The sequence below is a fragment of the Anarrhichthys ocellatus genome, unplaced genomic scaffold (genome assembly GCF_004355925.1).
Source record: "Anarrhichthys ocellatus isolate YVR2014 unplaced genomic scaffold, GSC_Weel_1.0 scaffold16, whole genome shotgun sequence".
Classification (NCBI taxonomy): domain Eukaryota; kingdom Metazoa; phylum Chordata; class Actinopteri; order Perciformes; family Anarhichadidae; genus Anarrhichthys; species Anarrhichthys ocellatus.
This window is the reverse complement of record NW_022280046.1, coordinates 8,255,145-8,277,478: the sequence shown is the minus strand read 5'-3', so window position 1 is coordinate 8,277,478 and position 22,334 is coordinate 8,255,145. Positions and strand designations below refer to the sequence as shown.

Sequence of the window (22,334 nt, the reverse complement as noted above, 5' to 3'; positions counted from 1 at the left end):
ATATATATATACATAGTAGAGATTAATAACCATCAAAAAACAATGATACAAATGATTCAACAATATCTTCACACTACGGATAAACAGTGTGACGACAGGCGTACATGACAACAGGTGATTCAGTAATTCATAACTTCCTGAAGCAACCTCATCTGACAACACATGGTTATTTGTTCAAACAGGGAGAGTCTACAGTGTCTCATCTGAAAAGAATGGGACGCTCCTCTGACAGGAAAAGTAACTCTGTCATCAGTGTAATTGTACTTTTACTGAAGTAGATGTTCGATTACTGAAGGAGTTCACTGTAAGGCTATTCCCTCAGAAAGTGTACAACTGTAGTACTTTAGCTTAAAGCTGCACTGATCAATGTTTCCATATCAAACAGTTGGTCAATTAATTGTTGCTTTCACGCCTAACCCGTTTGGTATTTAAGTATATAAGGTATATAAGTATTTTCCCGATTTGATATGGAAATAGCTGCTAAAACTGCTGTACTTGTATCAGGCTCCGCGTACATTGTCAGTTCATTAACTCCATTAAAAAGTGTGACAGCAGTTATCTCTACCTAGATCTGGTTGATCTGCTTCTTTGTGAAAGGACCTGTTATTCTGTTATTGCTTCTATTGTTTCTGTTTTTTACCATGTATAGTACCTTTTTAAAGCACGATACAAATATAACAATATCATTATAACAAACCCACAAATAATTCTCACAAAATCTGCAGCTCTACAGAACATTTTAGCCTCTTTTAGATTCATTGTTGTGGTTTGTCAGCACATTTACAAGCAGGTAGCTTTTCTTCAACAGGCTCTGACTGAAAACGACCTGCTTATTATCAAATAGATGAAAAGGTTAGCACCAAGCTGGTGTAGAACATGGAACAATTAAGCAGCTGAAGAGGCATATTTTCATTTTTGATGGATACCTAAACAAAGCTAAAAGCAGAGTGAATGTCATAAAATGAGCTGTAAATATTCATGCTCCCCAGAGGAATAACCCTAACACGTTTGGTGACCTGACCTTAATTGTAGCTCCAACATGTTGACTAAGTCTACATTTTTATACAAGAAATATCACAATGTAATGTGCGTCTTGAAATTGTCTGATGTCATTCCTGCTCTGCAGAGGATGAACCTTTTTTATTTTTATTTTCATGACACGCTCAGGACAAAGTACATTTTTGTTAGTTTAGGCCAACTCCTTTTTCGTATTTTGGAGTGTCATGACCACTGCACCATCTGGCAGCGTTTCAGACTTATCATTTTGGTACATAAAATTATTTTTGTGTGTGTGTGTGTGTGTTTGTGAGATATAAAGAGACAGCAGAAACAAGGCTTGAAAAGATCAAAGTCAACAAATGGGGAGAGAGAGCTGCAGACATGCTCCGCCCTCCTCATACCTGCCTGCTTATCAAGGTGCGTCTGACTTGGCGACTTGCCACAGTCACCAGGCCCCACCCAGACACTCCCTGGGGTGGGAATTAGGACTCCTGTGCATTGGGTGGGGGTGGGTGGGTGGTGAGGACTTGAACTCTGTTATCCAACAATGCAACCTCAGGTTTATTATTCCTTAGCGCCGACTTGACTGGACTCGATGTCTGAGTTCCTAAACTGTTAGTTTGTTTATATTGAGTTGCGTATCCAGCATTGAGACCTTAAATAGCCAAAGATCTGCTTTTTTGTTTTTTGGCCTAAATGTGGAAAGTTATGACTGTAGTCTGGAATGGAGACGCATTCTTTGTCCACATATTTAGTTCATCTTGTTTTCTTTAGTTTGGTGTTCACTTGGATGAGTTTGGTCCAGTTTAGTGGAACTTTTTTTCAACTAATTTATTTCAACCTTTTACTTATTGTAGAAGTCTGGGACTTGTTCCTTCATTCATAGCTTGTCTTTTTTTGTCACACACACACACACTCACACACATACACACGCACTCACACACACACAAATAAGAGGTTGAGTAAACTGATCAATCAGGCACAGAAACCCTGAAAAACTCTGGCCGGATATTAACCAGCAAACTCACATTCTCTCTCTCTGCTTGTCCATTCTGGTCAGTGGAGAGTTTGTAGTCAGGGTCATCTCCATGTACACAGTAGTGCAGCCCCCCCCCCCCCCCCCCCCCACACACACACACACAGGAACCCTCCTGTGGTCTGAGCTCAGTCAGGAGATGACTCTTGAGTCATCATGAACACCTCTCTCTCTCCAGGTCCGGCAGTGAGTATTTTAGAAACATTTTCCAGCTCAGAAGCTATTAAATAGCATCAAAACAGTGAGATGTTATTTTGAAAGTTAAAACAATTAGCCTCGTCTATTTACAGCGTTAAATACTCAGAGTTAACCTGTGGCACACATGTTTCACACAGCCACAGCCAGATGTATTTAGAAATCTACAGCTCCCAATAAAACATAGAAAAACTTGGTTTCATCCATAGAATGATGCAACGCTCTCTTATTAAGGTTTGTTTCCTCATTTGTGTTGCTTGTAATCTCCGCTGTCTAAACTCCTCTCCGTCCTGCTGTTACAGACTTGTCTCGAGTCAACGCGGCCTCCCTCGGGCCACGTTTACTTAAAGGAAGTTTTTTATTTGTAACAGTGGTAACCAACACTTTGCTCCTCACTAAGTGATACAGATAGCAGCATTGTATGAAGACGGGCATGTTTTATTTTCTAAACCTTGAACATTGTCAGGTTATGTCTGACAGTTCAGCCCTGTCTCATTGAAGTTACGTCTGAATACTTCTGATTTGTGTCCTTAATTACATTTTGCTGAGAAACAAATTAGCAGCATAGAAACTTAATTTAAAGAAGGCATTCATCAGCCACTGTTTTACTTCATAATGAGTTGTTGTTTTTTAAAGAAAGGACTTTGTTGGGTTGGGTTTTTTTCTCTTTGTCTTACCTCCATCGTCCTTTTAACAGCTAGGATTCCCACTCTCTGCTCCCTCATACTCCTGTCAGTGCATGTAATCTTTCTCGGGGGGATTAAAACACAATGGACTTGTTTTGATTGCATTTAATCAGACAACACAGGCTCACTGTGTCATGAAAACCCAGCCCACTCATGTTGTGAATAGATCCACTCATACGGCGAGTGAGGGAATTAATTGCCTGCTGTCCATCTGTAGTTTTTATAAATATGTATGAAGATTGATTTCCTCCTTTTTTAAGATAAAACCATACATGGGAGCCACCCGGGTGAGCCGCTTCAGCGCCGTCTCACAATGGCTCTCTGTGGTGGGTCTCGAACAGTGGTGGGTGGGAAGCTCCTACCAGCTCAGAGTCTGTTCAGTTGGCAGACTCGTAATGTGGTTACCAGCGCCTCAGAAGAATATTCAACATTTCTGATGTTCTACTATAGAGCACTTTGACATGTTACTGCTGAAACCAACTTCAAAATATTGAAAGTGTTCTCCACTTTGCTTAAACAAGAGGAAACATGCGGTTATGTGGTTTTACTTTTCTGACTTTCTTTTTCGGGACAAAGTCAGGGCGGCCATTAGAGATATCAGCTTCTGTGGTTCTACCTGGCTTTGCTGCCGCTCATTCTGCATCAGCTTTTAAGCATGACTTCCACAGAGCAAAGTAATCCATCACAGTCAAAGCCGGCAGAGGGTTGTGTTTCTGACAGGTGGAAATGGAATTCTCTTCCAAGACACAATCGCTCTGAACAACATGTCACCTGACAAACGGCACCCCCGCTAGCTGGGACTGAGGGGAAACCTCACAGTTTAAAAAGTGAAGCCAATGCAGAAGTGCTTTAGATTTGCATTCTCTCTAGTGTCCATCAGGGGGCGACTCCTCTGGTTGTATAGAAGTCTATGAGAAAATGACTCTACTTCTCTCTTGATTTATGACCTCAGTAAACATTGTAAACATGAGTTTATGGTCTCAATCTCTAGTTTCAAGTCTTCTTCAATACAGCATGATGTTCATTTAGTAAATGATGGTCCATTTAGAGTCAAATAGACCATAAAGCAGGGGATGCTTTAGGGCGGGGCTTACTGGTCTCAACCGCGGTTTTGTCCGGTCTGGGAGTTTTCGTCAAAGAACTTTAACCCTTTCACAGTGTGTTTTCAGTTCATAAAAGGTAATTGTAACATTTCCTAAAAATGTCTTGGTTAGCGTTTGGTTGTACAGAGCTCCACCCTCTTGTGTCACTTCTGGTTGCACAAAAACAAGATGGCAACGGCCAAAATGCTTAACTCGAGGCTTCTGAAGCGTAGTCCATAAACCAATGGGTGACGTCACGCTGACTATGTCCCCTTCACTTTAGATGCAGTAGTTCATTTCAAGCTAGGTGTCACTGTGAAGAGACAGTCAGGATATCGCAGCCTCGGCTGTTTTGTTTCACAATGTTTTTACATTTTAAAGATTTTTTTATAAGAGAAAAAAAAAGTGACTTTTTTTTTTTTTTTTAGAATGTTGCAGCCCTCATTCTTATACGAATGTCTTACTAATTAAATGTATTCAATTCATGCATTTGGCAAAACAATAGAGGCACGTAATCCCAACAAACACTACATCAGGAAAAATAAACTTTTTCACAGTGTAAAAAACGACGTCCAATCAGATTGCTCTGTCTGTCTGCCTCTGTCTGAACTGACTAACTTTACTCCGCTGATGTGCTCACTGCAGCATAATTATAGTCTGGATGACATTCTTTCCTGTTTCTCTCCAAATCAAACCAATAAAAGAAGTTTGTTGAAGAATCACAGGAGGATCTTTTGACAATTGAGTTTTGCTTTAGTTTGAGTTGAAGATGGCCTCGACACACTGGGGATGTTTGGTTGCTGCCAGAGCTGCCGGTTGTGAAACATAAGGCAGATTGACTGTATAAGGGTTACTGTGATGAGAGTTGATGGAATACTCATTCTTGTCTCTCTCTCTTTAAAGTCGTCAGAGTTCCAAAGAAACAGAGAGGACTGTCCTGCTTCTCTAGACAAACTACGGCAGCTGATAGAAGACAAAGTTCACGTCCTCCAATCTCACTTCACCGAGGAGCAACAGGTAAAAGATAACAACTCATCACAAACTGAAGCCTTTATGAAGCCTTATTACTTTGTGCTTTAGTGTTGCAAACCAGTAAAGGTTAATAGATGGCAAATCATTTCCGTAGAATGAAATTAATTATTATAATTATCATGATCATCATTATAATGAATATTATTTTTGTGCTTAAATAATTTCAAATATGTATCTCTGCAAAGGAATTGATGAATTAGTACTTGTACAAAGGGAGTTGCAAATAACAAATGATTGTATAAAGCAGAAATACAGAAAAAAGACAATACAGACATTACATTTACAGTACACAGCAGATACTAATACACAGTATAACACATACATAAAGGGTCGTTTGAGACATGATTAACAGCTAAAAGATGCTACATCTATAGACCACTAAGACCATCTAAAAGTGTCCTTTAAAAACATCTGACCGCTGCTGGAATAATGTACAGAGAGGTCCATCTGTGTTGGAGATGATATAAACTACATGTAAGCGGTGCATCACACTGCAGAGACCAGATATAATAGAATAATATGCAAGTGGATAATGTCGGCAACATTTTCCAGGTGGACACATTTTATGGAAACACTTTACTTTACACTTTAATGAGTTCAATCCTTACAAATGTCACTGAAGGTGGACAGAATCAGCTTCAGAGCAGCTTCACTGGAGTCTGACACACGACGCCTCCAGTGAAAAGAGTTCGATGATTATCACCAGCGTAGCAGAGCCATCAAGTGTCATTCTGTCTTTGCTGACGATGAAACGCATTTGAATGTTTTTAAAACACAAATCTTGGCTAGAGGGCACAGGGATAATTGCTCAATACTGCCTTAACTGCTTTCCCTCCTTACGGTTTTTAAAAGGGATTTGTTTTTATCGGCACTCTCTTTGTGCGTTTCTCTCGATCCTTCTCTCTATTCCTCTGTGGCAGTCCGTGTCCCTCTCTTTCCCTTTCCCCCGTTGTTGATCTCTCTCTCGAGGCGATGTTCAGAAAGACGGCTCCAAAGTCTTCCACTACTTTATTGAATGCTTGTCATTTTTTCAGAGGTCTTAGGAATAAAGGCAAAACTTTTCAAAATCCCCCAAAAATTCAAATTAGACCTATGTTGTCGCCGACTCTAAATGGTCAAACTGGAAGAAAGATCTGTAATCCTTCCGATTCAGCACTGAGTTTGAGTCAAATAATGATCCAGAGGACACAAATTAGTAATATTAATAATTATTAATAAGTACAGAAATGCCAAAGACAGTGTCACTGTTCCATAGTTTATGAAGCCCTCAAAATCTCTCCAAACCTTTTCATTTAGCGTCGCTGTGAACCTACCACAGGGTGCACTAGCTCGCTAATTATCGTCTCATTTGTCTTGTCTTTATAATTGTGGCCGATCTCAAATGACAGTTTTATGAAACTCACAGTCGGGTGTGTGCGCTCTGTTGTTGTGGTTGTATCCATGGTGCTGAGAGTACATAGAGCTATTTTTTTATATTCATTCGTTCTTTTTACCGACCTAAGTTTTGCGAGATCGTGCCAAAGTACATCAATATCAACCTGCACCGTTCAACCACCGATTGATTTGCCGCAGTTTAACCACCAGAGCGTAGCAGCGAGTTCATTTTTTTACACTACAAAATGTCCTGCCCCGTACATTCTCATGTTGCGATTACCACAATGCACCATGGCATGTAAGTGGTCCTAAATACTTTATCTCTGCGTTCTGCATTCACTGTAAAAAACACTGACATGGAAACAGCGTGCATGGATCTCTGGAACGCATAAAATGTTCTCCTTAAACCTCCGGGTTGTTTTTGTCTCGTTCGCCGCTGTGATTCTCTAAGCGAATCATTTTAAAGCCTGAAAACAACAAGCTGCAATGTGGACAGTGAGGACTACATCAGATTTGGCTGCTGTGTGAACATGAAGTCAGCTCGTCTCTCAGACTGAGTCACATGGACACAGACAGAGAGACAGAGAGACAGACAGACAGAAGACAGAGAGACAGACAAAGGGGAGGAGGAGGGTGACCACTGTGTTCTGCCAGAATGACTCAGTCAGTCTGTTGTCTTTCTGCATCTCACACTCGCAGCCTGATAAGACATAACCTACTCCAACTGTGTCCTCACTCGTCATGTCCTCCGGTGTCTCTCTTGCTTTTTTCCCCTTGTCCGCTCTGTTGATCTACTGTCAGTCTGTCCGTCTACCCTCCCTCTCTCCTCCTTCAGCCGGTGATTCATCACTCTCTTTTGCTTTACTCAACACGTTGCTATGTCTGACAAGCGGAGACGGCAGACGACTGAGAGCTGAGGTGTCCTGTGGGTACATTCTCGTAATGAACACAGGACAGACAAATGCTCCGTGAGTGATGATGTGTTATTTAGACTGGAGAGCCGAAAAAAATACAATCATGCTTTTATCGTCAAAAGACCCTTTTTTCTCTCTAAAAGGACATGCTGATGTGTTTTATGTATCTTAGCATGATAGCAGCAGATAAAGTCACAATAGACATCATGTAAACACACAATCATGGATTACTGATAATAATAATATATATTTCATATGTATGAAATATATAATATTATTATTATTATTAATCTAAGTGACATTTATAAATACATTTAAAAAACTTCCTTTTACAGATAATATAAAAAGCATGCATGATGCATTTGAAGTGTGATTTAAAGAAGTTCAACAGATGAAAAAGAGCCGGAAAACATTTTACATTTAAAATGAAATAAGTGTTAAAATAAAAGGTCAAAGAAACATGTAGGACTCTGTGTAACATAAAGCGCTGTTAAAAACAGAAAGGTTTGGCGAAAGAGATATGCTTTTAAGTGCTGCTTGAAAGTGTCAACAGAGGCCGCCTCTCTCACGTCTCGTGCTTCACAGTTTTGAAGCATAACTGAAAAAAAGCTGCGTCTCCAGTTTTCTGTTTTTGAGCGGTTTTGGGGAACCAGAACACCAGCAGTGGAGCATCTGAGGGCTCGTGGAGGACCATAGAGGGAACAGGGAGTCTGTGATGTGGGCCGGTCCTAAGCCCTTTAGAGCTTAGCAAGCAAAATGACTTTCAAAATCAATGCTGGAGGCTGGAGGTGGCCAGTGCAGCGTAGCTAAGACTGAAGTGATGTGGTCCCTCATCTTTGTATTCTCGTTAGCAGTCTAGCAGCAGAGTTCTGGATACGTTACAGCCTCTCAATGGATTATTGAAGGAAGACCAGTGAACGTGCATTGCAGTAGTCTATTATACTTGAGACGAAGGCCTGCATTCATTTCTCTGCACCTTGCTGCGTAAAGAAAGGCCGTCATTTCGCAATCTGTCTTAAGACTAAGAGAATTAATTGTTGAGGAAATGTTTTGCTTTTCCTAATTACTGCAACTTCCAATATGGCTGCCAGAGGGCGCGTTGCCAAGCTTTCTATAAGTTCTTCTTCTTCTACTTCAGGGTTGGGTGTGCGAGGAGAACACAGGTACAGGAGGACTGTGGAGGTTTGCCGTTGTGAGCGAGGAGCTGACCTTTCACCTCCAGCAGCTGCAGAGACAGACAGAGCAGGAGCTCAGCAGCATACACGCACAGTGAGTCAGTGACATGTGACGTGTTTGGTACAGAGAGGCTGCTGTAGGCTGTACATATGAGGGGGAACACGGAGCCTTTATTTCTTTGCATTGGTCTGTTGCCACCGCAAAGGAGGACGTTATATTTTTGGGTTGTCTGTCCGCAAACACACGCAGTCATACACACGGTCCATTCTCGTGAACGCGGTATCTCATCTGTAGGGGATGATCTTTCAATTTGGCACGAGCCTGAACTGATTAGACTTCAGTGGTCAAAGGTCAAAGGTGGAAGTCACTCTGATCTCACGTCCGTCCCATTCTCATATCTCAGGAAGACCTTGAGGGAATTTCTTTTCACATTTTGCACAAACTCAAGGATGAGCTGATTCATTGTGACAATTTCAATCACATTCAGGATAAAATGAGGAAGTGACGATATTTTGGGCAGACATGGATGTGAACTGCAACTTCACCGGTTGGCAGAGGCATGGAACCGTGTGGCGGTAATTCTAGTTCAGTGCTCAAGGACAATTCAGCAGGGTAGGTGCTTGCTGAGGGTTGAACCTGAGTCGTGTGTGAAGGACAGTTTCTTCCTTGTATCTCGACCCTGCTGCCCTTCACAAATGAACACAATTGTCTTTTTTGATACTATTTTCTTTCCAAAAGTTTGGAAGCACTCCCTCATAAAATATGATAGTAAAAATGTTTGGGTCCTTAAAATATTGATTCTTTAAGCAGGGCATACAGTGCTCATACAGGGTACTGACTGTAATATAAATAGATACAAACACACACCACGGATAGAAATTCAGAAAATAACAAAAGAACAAATGTCCTTCGCCTTCATTCTTCTTCAATCCTGCTTCTTTACATTTAACAATATTCTAAATATTCCCAAATATGACATGAATGTTGTATTTTGTCAAAATCCTTTACTTCTTCTTTCTGAAAGTGGACTCTGGTCTTCATATAAATCGGGAGCGTGTCGTGTTTGAGCATGTAGGAGTCGGAGCCTCCATGCTGGTTTCTGGGGTTTTGTCACAGAGCTGAAACACGGATGTGGGAGTTTCACTGTATCTCATAACGGCAGCAGGTTCTGCTCCGCCGGAGAGGACAACAGGATCCAGCGTGCCTGCCTTTGTGTGTGTGTGTGTGTGTGTGTGTGTGTGTGTGTGTGTGTGTGTGTGCACGCTCCAGAAAAATCTCCCTTTGTGAGCCTTTGAGCTTAGATTGATTTGTTACTCTATGTGTGAATATGTACTCTTCCCAAAAGTCAAGAATGAATGAGTTTTTATTTTATTCTTCTATTTCCTTGCTTAGTTGCATGAAGATCTGATCCCAGTGATCATGTGACCCTCTCTGAGTGGAACTGTTGTACAGCATTCTTTTTATGTGAAATAATGCCAGACTGTAACTACTTATCACTTCTGTCTGTCAACGTCCCTGCGGGCATTTGGAAACTTCATTTAAACTGTTCACAATGTTCGTTACAAGTCATAAATCTCATAATGACAGACAAACTGTCATGTGTAACTCCTACTGTAGTATTGATGTAGATGTAAAAAATATATATATATATACTATACTATAATATACAGCTACACGTAAAGTACTTTGGGGGTCCGGTGCACCTCAGCAGTGGCCAAGAGGCAAACTGGCACCACAAAAAGTCTGGACAGATCTGAAGCCCTGAAACTTGTTTTTATAAAAAATAGAAAATTCCTGGTTTCCGCTCTGCGTGACTCGTTAACGGTAAGCGTTCAGATGGTTGTATAGGTGGCTGCTGCCTCACCCTGTGTGCTCCTCTTCTCTATAATCCTGCCATGACAGGCAGTCTGGCACAGCAACACTTCTACTGGTTCTCGGTTCTGTAAGACGAGACAAGCTAAAACACATCTCGGGATTCAAGGTGTGCCACACACCCAGCTGCACACACACACACAAAAGCGCAAATTATTCTGACAAATTTCCAGGGAATCATCTTCTATTTCTCAGCAGCGTTGGTTCTCATCGCCAAGTGGTCTGCCCTTCTCACAGCTTGGATCAAAGGCTTAATGAGAGGCGCTGACTGGTTCCTTATTATACATATAATATGCCTCCATCGTGTTGCCCTGCCCAACATAACATCCACTTGGCTTACTGGAAGAAGACGTCACCTTGCTTTCATTTTGCTGGGGGTTTTCCTTGGCTTTAAGTGAGGTAATGTCAGCGCCAAGACAGGGTCGGGCTTTGTGTGGGAAAAGAAGAGAGAGAGACGAAATCAAGCAGCTTTCACGCCGAGAACTTCTGGAACAGTTCCTCAAAACTCTGCTTTAGCTCAGTTTCTTTGTCAAGGTGATAGCAATGCCTTCTTAAAGTCTTCTAACACAGAATTGTGAAAAGTAAGAACATAATCTCAACAAAGTTGTAACCCTCACGGCTCTGCGTTGGAGCTAAAGCAGACGGTAACGGCCTTTCGGACCAAACTTTTCTCAGTGTAGGACGAAGAGCATTACGTAAAGCACTGCCACCCTTACAAAGCAGCAAACGTGCATTATAATCTTTTTTTTATCCTCTTTATTTGATAGTTATAATCCATTACGGTATTGCTTCCCAAGAAATCAAACAAAATGGCAATAATTATGTGCGTCGCCAACCCTGAACCACTTTAGTGAAAAAGAAGAATTTCAACTTCCTCATGAATCTGTTTAATGAGTAGACTTTGTGTTTAGTTATTGGAAGCATTCAGAGCAGGAGGTTGGCCCAGCATGCAGTGTTGTTGAAGTGCCTTTGAACTTTGACCTTCCAGCCTGTAAAGTTGGGAAACACCGATGTATAAAAGTAATTTAGCGTACATGTAGGAGGAATTGTCTGTTTGTTTGTTTTTACATGCACAAATGTACGTAGAAGAGGAATCATAAAGGATCAGCTGTTGTTAAATCTGTCAGAATGTGACGAATCGCGTCTTGTTTTTTATTCTGCTACTTCCTTACACCCGCATGTTACTTATTAAAGACACTCAATACTGCCTATTTCCTTCTACTACAATTTTCAGGGGGACTACTTTCTTTCAGTAGGCTAGAAAGACGAAACGTTTTGTGGGTTTTCGAGAGTAACAAGGCCAGTGGCTCTGGAAAGAAACATGACTAGGGCTAAAGACTACTTGCTCTATTGTTTTGTTTATAAGCAAATTGTGGAAAATGTGCGTCACAATTTGTTTATGTATTGTAACACATTTATTTCTAAAAAAGTTATTTGATTGACATGAACAGAAGACAAAAAACCAGGTGGCGCTCTGGCTGTGGCGCTCTGGCTGTGGCGCTCCATTGTATTGTAGAGGCCGACATCTCAAAGACCTGAAACCTGAAGATGGATACAGTGAGGTCTGTTTGAACTGACCCTCAGATGCAAGATAGCCGTAGCAGAATAATACATAACTAAACTAAACAAACCCGGATTCTTTACACTTCGATTTTGATCGTCATTGGCAAACTGTGCTGATATTAACTGGGTTTACTGAAGTAAATCACCTGCTCTGTTTAAAAGCAAAGGCAGTAAGAACCCGCAGCACGCGGCTGAGGAACAGATGAGGTCTGACGGTGTTGTTTTCACTGCTATTTTCCCATAGATAAACAGAAACTGTCTTTGCTGTGGTTACGCAAGGAGAGTTCATGTTGCCAAGACTAACAGCCAGTTTGGAAAACACCCAGCTGAACTCTGCCAATTCTCTCCTCGTCTTCATCTTCATCTTCATCTCTGAAGGATAATGTGGTCATCTCAGTACTTGTTTTTATTGTTTCTTTTTCACTTTCTTTCCTCTATGATTTGCTCACATCGTTCTTTCCAATAGTTGTGTAATAGAACAACACTAAACGTGTTTTATCTTGTCTTCATCCCCTTCTATCTGTCTTTCCTCCGGTTCACCCTGTCAAAACACTTCTGCTTCATCTTTGCATTCTCCGTGCTCCCCTCAGCTGTTTATTGTCTTCCCCTCAAGTCTTTCTGCTCTTTCTGACCATTCTACTCCTGTTTGTACTCAATATCTTTCCGTCACTCCTCTTCTTCATTTCCACTCTTTTTATTATTTTGATTCATAAGGCTGCAACTGATCTTCCTTAATTCAACATGTCGATTGATGAATCCTGGAGTCTGTAAAATGCCAGTACGACCAACAGTCCAAACGATATTTAGTTCAAAGTAATGATGATAAATAAAATGGAGAAGAGATTGTAACGCCTGGTTCCAACAGGCAGCAGCCTGAAAAAAGAGAAGCCAATGCTGACGTGCCTTAAACTTGCACTCCTTCGACTCACCAGCCGGGGGCGACTCCTCTGGTTGTATAGAAGTCTATGAGAAAATGACTCTACTTCTCTCTTGATTTATTACCTCAGTAAACATTGTAAACATGAGTTTATGGTCTCAATCTCTAGTTTCAAGTATTCTTCAATACAGCATGATGTTCATTTAGTAAATGATGGTTCATTTAGAGTCAAATCCAAGGAGGGTATGCTTTAGGGCGGGGCTACCTTGTGATTGACAGGTTGCTACCACTGCGTTGTCCAGTCTGGAAGTTGTAGTGTTTTTTTTGTGTTTTTTTACTTCAACCCGTTTGTGTTTTCAGTTCATGAAAGTTAATTGTAACATTTTGGTCCAATTGGTAAAAACATAAAAAAGTCTTACTCAGCTTTCGGTTGTACTTAGCTCCGCCCTTCGTGTACTGCTGGTTGCAAAAAACACGAGACAGCGACGGCCGAAATCCAAGATGGCGTCGGCCAAAATGCTGAACTCGAGGCTTCGAAACCGCAGTCCACAAACCAATGTGTGACATCATGATGACTATGTCCACTTCTTATATAGGCTACAGTCTATAATTTGAACTTGCAAACAGAAAAGTTTATTTATGATTGCAGATATGCATGTAGAAAATGTTAACACAAACACTATGAAGCTTGTTCATTTACATACACGTCTACAGCGTCACCTTTGTCTACGATAGAGACGATGTGCGGACTGGATTTTATCCATTGAAATGGATTCTTTTTGTGCTGTACAGGTGTACGCACATCAGTTTATACATCACGTGTGACTTCCACACAGTGGGAATTTGATATGTGACGAGCTGCAAGTGGTGAGATACATTAAGTTAATGTAAAAGAAAAAAAAAAAACGCATAAATAACGCCCACACACTTTTCCACCTGCAATTATAGAGTGAAATGTGTTTGGCACATACATGCAAGCAATTATGGAGCCCTATTCACGCGTTTCTGTATGTTAGCACCTAATCAGAATACACTGACAGCTGGCTGTGTGTGTGCGTGTGTGTGTGTGTGTGTGTGTGTGTTGTTAACACACATTGATATTCATTGGTAATTACTGTCTTTTCACACCGATGGATGATTTTACCCGTCACCCGCAGCGTTTTAATGAAGCCATTTGATTGGTTCAGATCAGTTTTGATTGACAGGTGACAAAATAGCTCACTCGCACAAAGCTTCAAAGTCTTGAAATCTCCTCGAGATTCCTCTCAGGACTCTGACTCCTGCTGAACACTGAACTGACACACAGCAGAGAGAGTTCTGAGCTGAAGTTAAGATAGTGTGAGCTTTTACATTCCTGGTTCTCACAGAACACTGGAGTTGGTTCCCTGTAATGGGAGATGTGTTCATCTGTAGTGAAACACATAAATCCACTTGAACAGGACTGAGTATTGAACTCTAATACTTCTTACCGCCAGCATGGAATGTGCGATCACATATTTACGCCTGTTTGCTGTTTTCTTCAGTGAGATATTTCCTAAAATCTAAAACAAAGTTGTGAAAGATAACCAGCCCCAAAAGTTCCGACTTCAGAAACGTCACCAGTCGTTAATAAACGTGATGGAGAAACAGATGGAGGCGCTGTCTGCTTATTAAGACTCAAATCAACTCAGAAAAGTCTGTAACTTCACCGCAATGAAGCCTTTTTACATTTAGGCTGTATTACATTGTTTATCACATTTAAATCAACATACATATACATACATATACTGTATACAAATATTAATATTACAGTGGAATTTATTTGGGTTTGAATAACACTTTTATTTAATTGAATTATGATTATCCATAAACCTCCAACAGAAAGCCGATAACTTACCTAAAACCAGCGGACAGACAGAGTTCATCTCGGCCTTTAAGGTCTTTCTTCACATTTCTGTCCTTCTCATAACGCAAACAGTGGAGTCCTTGAAAACCTCATTAACAGAGCGTTCATATATTTCCCGGAGGGCCTTTGTGTTGCTGCGCCGTTGTTTGTGTCGTTTGCCACTCGTTTGTCTTTCTCTACACGTCGATGTCGCTTCTTCAGTCAGCTCATCAAAGGCTTCCCCCTCAGAGGAGCCTCTTCTTCTTCTTCTTCTTCTTCTTCCTCCCCAACAAAACACTTGTCTCATCGCCTGCTGTTCTGCCTCTCTGTTACAGAGGGTTAGTGCCTCCCAGTGGACACACGGTCAACTACACTCTGATGTCTCACTGCAGTGCTGTGTACAGAGGGCCTTCATTTCTGGCTGTACACTTATTATATAGCCAGATATAAATGAATAAATACTTTTCATTTGGCCCCTTGTTGTTACTACCACAATTATTGTGCTTCTGCTACTAGGTTGCTAAACTAATAATACAACAACTAGTACTATACTGCTGGTTTAGATACTGCTGCTCTTACTCTTACTACTACTCTGTTCTGCCTTACTAGTATTAATAGTACTTTTAGTGTTGCTGCTAGTGCTCTTATGTATTTTACCAGTAGAATTACCACTTCTACTGCAACTAGTACCAATAGTACAAGCACTAGTACTACTGCAACTAATGCTATAGTTAATACAACTCTACTACTCCTTCTACTGCTAGTACTCCTTCTACTTTGCACTGCTACACTGACTACACAAGTAATACTGTTGCAACGATTGGTACTACTATACTGCACAGACAGTAATAGTAGTACCTGCAGGCTTCTATCACTACTACCAAGTAGTACTACTTGTACACACACTAGTACTGCTACTATTGCACTGCTGCTACCACTAGCACTTCCATATTTATTACCAACAGCACACTGTTGTTACTTTATACATTTACTGCTGATCCGACAGTTACAAGTGCCCCTATTTTTGTCTAGTGGTGCTAATATTTGTACTGCTTTTACTCCAGGTACTAATGTCTTCTACCTAGAGGACTGGCATCAGCGCTATTATTAGTAATACCCCAAGTGTAGTACAAGTATTGGTACCATTACATCTACTGCTGCTGTATGAAAAAGCTGTTAGTGCTACAAAAGTAATCAAAATACTTTTCAAAATTGCAGTTCTGCAATTTTCAAATTGCAATATTTGTTAAATAATTGTGTGTCAGAACATAGTTTACAATTAAATATCACCACGCTGCTTAGATGTCCCGGCCTGAACACCAGATTCTACAGACTTAAGAAACAATAGTTCAAAAACATTTTTGAACATGTTTTTTTAATAAAAATCGGAATAATTATATTAAAATTGTCATTCCCTCGGATATCAATAATCAAATAGCAATATCAGTCATAATAATCACAACTTGATATTTTCTTTTAATTCCCTACTCCTACTAATACTACTACTATTATACTGCCACTAGGACTAGTGCCATTTCTTGTATTATTACTATTTCTACTCTGACTGTTAGTCCTGCTGCGATCTATACCGCTACTCTCTGACGACCCAGAAGCACAGAGACATTCAAAGCATTCAAAGCAGCGTAATTAGTCAACACTACTCTGAGTACAACCTGAAACCTCAACTTCTGCTACAGATGAATGCAGTTTATAGAGATTAGCCTGCTGCTACTCTGCTCTATGTATTTAAAGTGACATCCCTTTACAGTAGAGAGATAGGAGTAAACAGTGGACTGTAATCCTGAAACAGTGCATGGTGCTGTGTATGTAGCGTGTGGTGAGTGTGTTTTTTAAATATTTGTCTGCTGTTAACGTTGAGCATTAATCATTAACTCTGCATCAGCTGCTCAGCTCTGTGTGTATCTATGAAAACACTGCAGTGTTTGTTCAAGGAAGGGAATATTTCAGTTTGCTTTGAGGGCTCGGAGAGAGAGCGGAGGGTTGACGGATCAAATCCCGAGACCTTTCATTTTATTCTTTTTATTTTTTTTACATCCCAAAACAACTTCTGAAAGTTAATTTTCATTTCGCATCAATGAAAATGCGATGCTGTATCCATCGTCTGTGTGTTCTCAGGCGAATCGCTCAGCTGCTGTAAGAACAACAGAGAACAGACAGGTCCGCCCTGTCCTGTTGTCACTGAACTCATGTTGTGTGTTCAGGGAAAATATATATATATATATATATATATATATACTGCAGCACCTGAAAAACTCCCATTGTGTGCACCGACAGAAACACAATTTGAATTTTGAAAGTTTTCAAGCACATGCTTCATTTTGCATGAGTCTTCGTATTAATGTGTGTTTTTATGAGCCAAAGAAAAGTTTGAGAGACTTCTTGTCATATTAATATGTGCAGAAGCTCTCCATTTTGATTGTATTTATTTTCTTCCAAATGAATAATATTCTGTAGTGACGCATGTTTAGGGCCGTATTGAGTAGTAAAGTATAAAGAGGGCCTATTCTCTTGTTTAGATTACCACTAACCTTACCATTATGTTTCTATTATGTGCTGTGAGAGAGCTCTCTCTAATATTATCAAGGCCCAATGTTGTCCAATCAAATCTCAACCAGTCAATCCACAAACAGTCCAGTCCACAATCCCAGAAATCGTGTCTTATTCTAACTATTTGTATAAGGAGATATATATATATATATATATTTTAGCTGTCCCAATTGGAAAGAAAATAGCATTTTGTAAACTAAATGTTTTTGTGTTTGTTGTCAGACTCTTGCAGATTGAAGGCCGCCGGCAGCTGCTGACCACTGAGCTCTTTAGTCTTCAGGAGAAGAAGAAACAGACCGAACGGGAGCTAAAGAGGAACTCCAGCCTTCAGACGTCCACTGTAAGTGACCACAGCAGGGAACTGCTCTACACACAGACCACAGTGGTTCAAAAAAATATTATATATATATATATATATATATATATATATATATATATATATATATATTTACTTATGCATGTTGCAAATGCTAAAGAGTTACACTGCAATATGATGATATGCATTCAATATAATCAGTAGTAAATATCTATTAGGTGGCTAAAGGAACCTTAACTTTATACAGCACCTTTCTGAACAACTTCCCCCACTTCCAGCTGTGTGCTTGTCGGGAGCTTCAGGCTTCCGTCACCGAGTGTCTGCTCCAATCAGAGAGGTTGGTGTTCCAGGAGGAGGCACTGAGCGCGCTTCGCAGCCTGCTGACCCAAGACCTGCAGAGGTACCGGGAAGAGACGCGGAGGCTGACCTGTTCCACGCTGAAAATACTCGCGCAATCCCACAGGTAGCCAACTCCACATCCTGTTTTAATACAAATTATAGTTACATTTAAATTTGTAATTCAGACTAAAAATAACATTTAAACTTTATGTTTTTGCTTCAGAGAGGAAACGTCCGCCAGCAGAGCGAGTGACCGCAGCATGCAGGGAACGAACGAGACGGAGCAGGAAAACAACATGGTATGGTTCAACTCAGCATCTCATCTCTGTTGGCTTTTATTCTGCTTGCTCGTTCTTGACACAGTCAAGGGCTCTAACAAACAATGCCTAACGGTACTCATTGTTTGTATGCTGGAGGGCTTTTTGGGCCTAACAAACCAAACTAACAACACACCTAACCCTGTAGCTACCGTTGTGTAGGGTTAGGGGTTCAGCTAACACTCCAAACAAAGTAGATCTGGGCATTTTCAATTCAAACTTCCTGTACCAATCAGGATGCACTTTGGACAATCATACAAGGAACAATCAAATCAAATCAAATCAAATTGGGAGCCTTGCCAAAGCCCAATGCCTCTTCCAAGGGGTTGTGCCCAAAGGCTGTCAACACCTCACTGAGATCCTAACTCATCTTGAACCGCTTATCCTGTTCAGGGTCGAGGGGCGCTGGAGCCGATCCCAGCTGACATTGGGCGAAGGCAGGGTACACCCTGGACAGGTCGCCAGTTCATCGCAGGGCACATCCATCCATTAGTATGTAAAATAACTTAAAGGGCAAAATGTTACAGCTCTCAGAGGCAAGAAAGTATCACGGTGGTTCGGACTTCAATCAAATCTACAATATTTTTGTTCACAAACAAACAAAGCAAAGCAAAAATAAAAAGCGTAAAGAAGCGTTTGAATGCAGTTTTGTTGAGGTAGAACAGTAACACTGTGTCTTTGTGTACCTGTGTGTGTGTGTGTGTGTGTGTGTGTCTGGCATTGGTCCAGCTGTTGTCAGTCTTTCTCAGACAGTCAGTTTGGAGACAGAGGAAACATCTGCCTGCTCATCTGGCTCTGTCTGTCACACACACAGATGCAGACCTACACACACACACACACACACACACACACAGGATCATTTCCCTAAAAAAAACAACAACAAAAAAACCCATAATAGACTGACACAGTTGTGACGGGGAACGATGAGGGAAGAAACCTGGTTTGGAGTCTTATTATAACAGGAAACCTGTCAAAGTGTCACCACAGTTTAACTTGTGAAGCTTATACACAAACAGCAGACAGGCCGGCTGCCAACATGCTGCTGCGTCTCCCGCACAGAAATACAACATGAATCAGGCTCATCCTTTGCAGTACGCACCGGTTCTCATTGAAGAACACCGGATTTTTTCTTTAAAGCAGAATTTAAAAGTGAAACTGCACCAAAAAAAAATCAATAATTTGAGAGTTTTTTGAGTATATTTTGGAAGGTTGAACTTTATAGTTTGCTTCTTCACATTTGACAGCACAGTTCATTCAGTATCGGGTCCAAATAACTTCGATGGATCACAATGGACAGTTAAGCATCAACACATCAACGCTTTACCGCCATTTTCCAATTCCAGCCCGTTCTCACTCCCAAGTCGCCAAATACGACAGCTCGAGCAGCGGCACTACGCGTCAAACTGTGACACTTCACATGGCCGTAGTTATGACGAGGAAATAAAGGAGGACGTCAGGTGACGTAGTATAAAGAGGGATGAAGTCGGCATTGGGAGGAGCTCGGAGAAGACGGCTGTATGTGTCCCATGTGAAACCACAAGTCAACGTTGACTTTTTTAAAGTTCCGTAACAAAGTACTCAACGTAGTTTACCCAACATACGTACGTAACGTAGCCTACGTAGCTCGGTAACCAACGTAGCTATGTTAACCAAGGTGTTTGGAAGTTTATTTTGAAAAGACAATGCATAAAGAGTGGAAATTGACACGTGTACAGCTGATGCTGGAAAAGTACTGTACATAGATCTACTGACCAGGCTGCCGTATTTAACCAATTGGGTCTGAGGAAGTATTTCTGAAACAAACAAATAAATTCATGGTTTGACAAAACCTGTCACCTTAGTCATTGATTTAATGTCCTGACAGCTGACGTCACTCGGAAAGTGGATTTAAGTGGAAATAGGTCAACTCGGTTTAGAACTGGATTTAACAGCTGACAGAATTTCGAGACTTTGGTTTGTGGAATTGTATAACCCTGATTGCCCCCCAAAAAAACTATAGTCCATAAAGCAAGAGGCGAATGACATCATGTTGTTTCTGTTTCGTGCAGCAGCTCTCTGTGGATAGGGAGGAGGATTCAGACCCTCGACACCTTCAGTCTCACGCTTCGTCCCGTTAATCTAGACGAGCCGCTCTGCACCGAAGAGAGGCTCGGTAACCTCTTTATCAGATTATGAAGTTAATCTGTCTGAAAATGAGCCAGGATTTGTATAATCGCACATCATTTTGATTAGACATTAAATCTAAATGAATCCAATCAAAAACCTCCAAATCAGTGATCCATCCTGGTTTGGGGACTTATGTAGCCCACACACACACACACACACACACACGGGCACCGTGCAGTCTGCTGAACGTGAGCTCCTGCATGTCCAGGGTTCTCTCTCATGTTGTGGGTTAAGGCCTCAGCGGCACGACATACCGCCCCCCCCTTCACTCCGCCAGTACAAGGCGGGACTGCCTCTACACTGCCTCGCTGTTGTGTTTTAAAATGTACGGAGGCAGACGTCTGTGTAAAAGAGACGCCGTGTTGAACACCACGCCGTTTTTAATATTCTTTATTATTCCATCATTATTTGGGCATTATAACGGCATGTTATGTGCAATCTGTATAAAGGGGCTGTTGTAGAACTGCATTATAAATACGAATATTACTGATTATTATCATTATTATTAAGAGCTGAAGTGAGAACTATAAATGTGTAAATTACAGTGAGACCAGGCGTTGTCCGATTATGGATGCATCAGAGGAGCAGCTGGATGAGCTACTCTGCACTCAGAGACAGAAAAACACTCTTCGTAATTAAAGAAAAAAACATGAATCTCTGCAGAACCTCAACAATGCAGAAAACATGTTCTATAAAGGTAGGACACAGGACACAGGTGCAATTAGTCATCAGATGAGGACATCTGGGGTGCAAAGACATCTCTGCAGCTTTATGCTCATGGGGAAAATCTGTTTTGTTAATGTTTTCTGTGATGAGGCTTTTTGTTTCATAATATTGCAATTTGATTCCATTGTATAGAGTCTAAAAAGACAATGTAGTTTCGGACGGATGCTGGATTATGTTCTCACGTGCATGAAAAGGTCAACACACTGTTTATGTGTTTTTATTCTGGTTGATATTTATGATGGACCAGAATTTGTGTCACAAAGTCTTTTATACTTTAGTACGCGTTGGATTTAAGAGACGTGTTCTTGGTTTGGATCGTCAACACATTTCATTAGTTCCAAAACAACCTTATTTATGAAATGTGACATGTGTACGCTGAGCATAAACACAATATATAAAAATAGAGAAATAAATCCCATCGCAAGCCCAAGACGATTTTGAAACGATCCAAAACTCCAAAAAATACCGTCTACGACCAAATAAGACAGGAAGTGAATCCACACATTAGACGCTGGCATCCAATCATGTTTTGGCATTTTTTTAGATAATTGATTAAAATAGGTAATTGATCATCAAAATATTTGCCTATCAATTTTCTGTCGACCTGTCGAATCGATGAATCGTCTCAGTTCTACAAGACAAACAATCCATAAATTACCATGTATAGCTTTTCAAACGCATTTTCAAATTTTCGGTCTTCCCTTACTAAGCCGCTTTTAATTTTCCATATTTAACATATCCCTAATAGGCATATTTGACAGGCTTAGCCAGCGATCATACATCTGAGCTCATTTTTGTTATTCCCACGGGAAATAAAGAGACATCCAGGATTGGCTTGACCAGATTCCAGTCTGAGCTGTAACAAATATTGCCGTTGAAGGGATAATCGTCGGCTGAGCAAGGTGTAAAAAAAACGGGCTGGCCTTAAGGCGAGGACGGAGCGCCGGTTGGTTAATAATCTCTGTTATTTACAGTCATGGGGAGGGGAGGAGGGGTGGGGGGTGGGGGTCAACAACAACAACACAGGAACATATTGCCAAGCAGATTGCTGAGGGGCAAACGGAGCTGGACATTCCATACGTGTCCGACACAAGACTCCCACCGCTAATTGGTCATTTTTTTATTTTGCTGTTATTTACTCCCTCTGTCTCTCTCTTGCTTTTGTGTGTGTGTGTGTGTGTGTGTGTGTGTGTGTGTGTGTGTGTGTGTGTGTGTGTGTGTGTGTGTGTGTG

At 41.0% G+C, this 22,334-nt stretch overlaps 1 protein-coding gene across 1 annotated transcript in view; it reads left to right on the top strand.

Moving 5' to 3' along the window:
* Positions 1-22,334, top strand: part of LOC116388243 (cingulin) — a 55,711-nt gene that overhangs the window by 18,457 nt on the left and 14,920 nt on the right. The window contains exons 3-7 of the mRNA XM_031855924.1: positions 4,902-5,015; positions 8,457-8,587; positions 17,461-17,578; positions 17,833-18,017; positions 18,117-18,192. Coding sequence (XP_031711784.1) covers positions 4,902-5,015; positions 8,457-8,587; positions 17,461-17,578; positions 17,833-18,017; positions 18,117-18,192 — 624 coding nt within the window. The remainder of the gene's footprint in view (positions 1-4,901; positions 5,016-8,456; positions 8,588-17,460; positions 17,579-17,832; positions 18,018-18,116; positions 18,193-22,334) is intronic.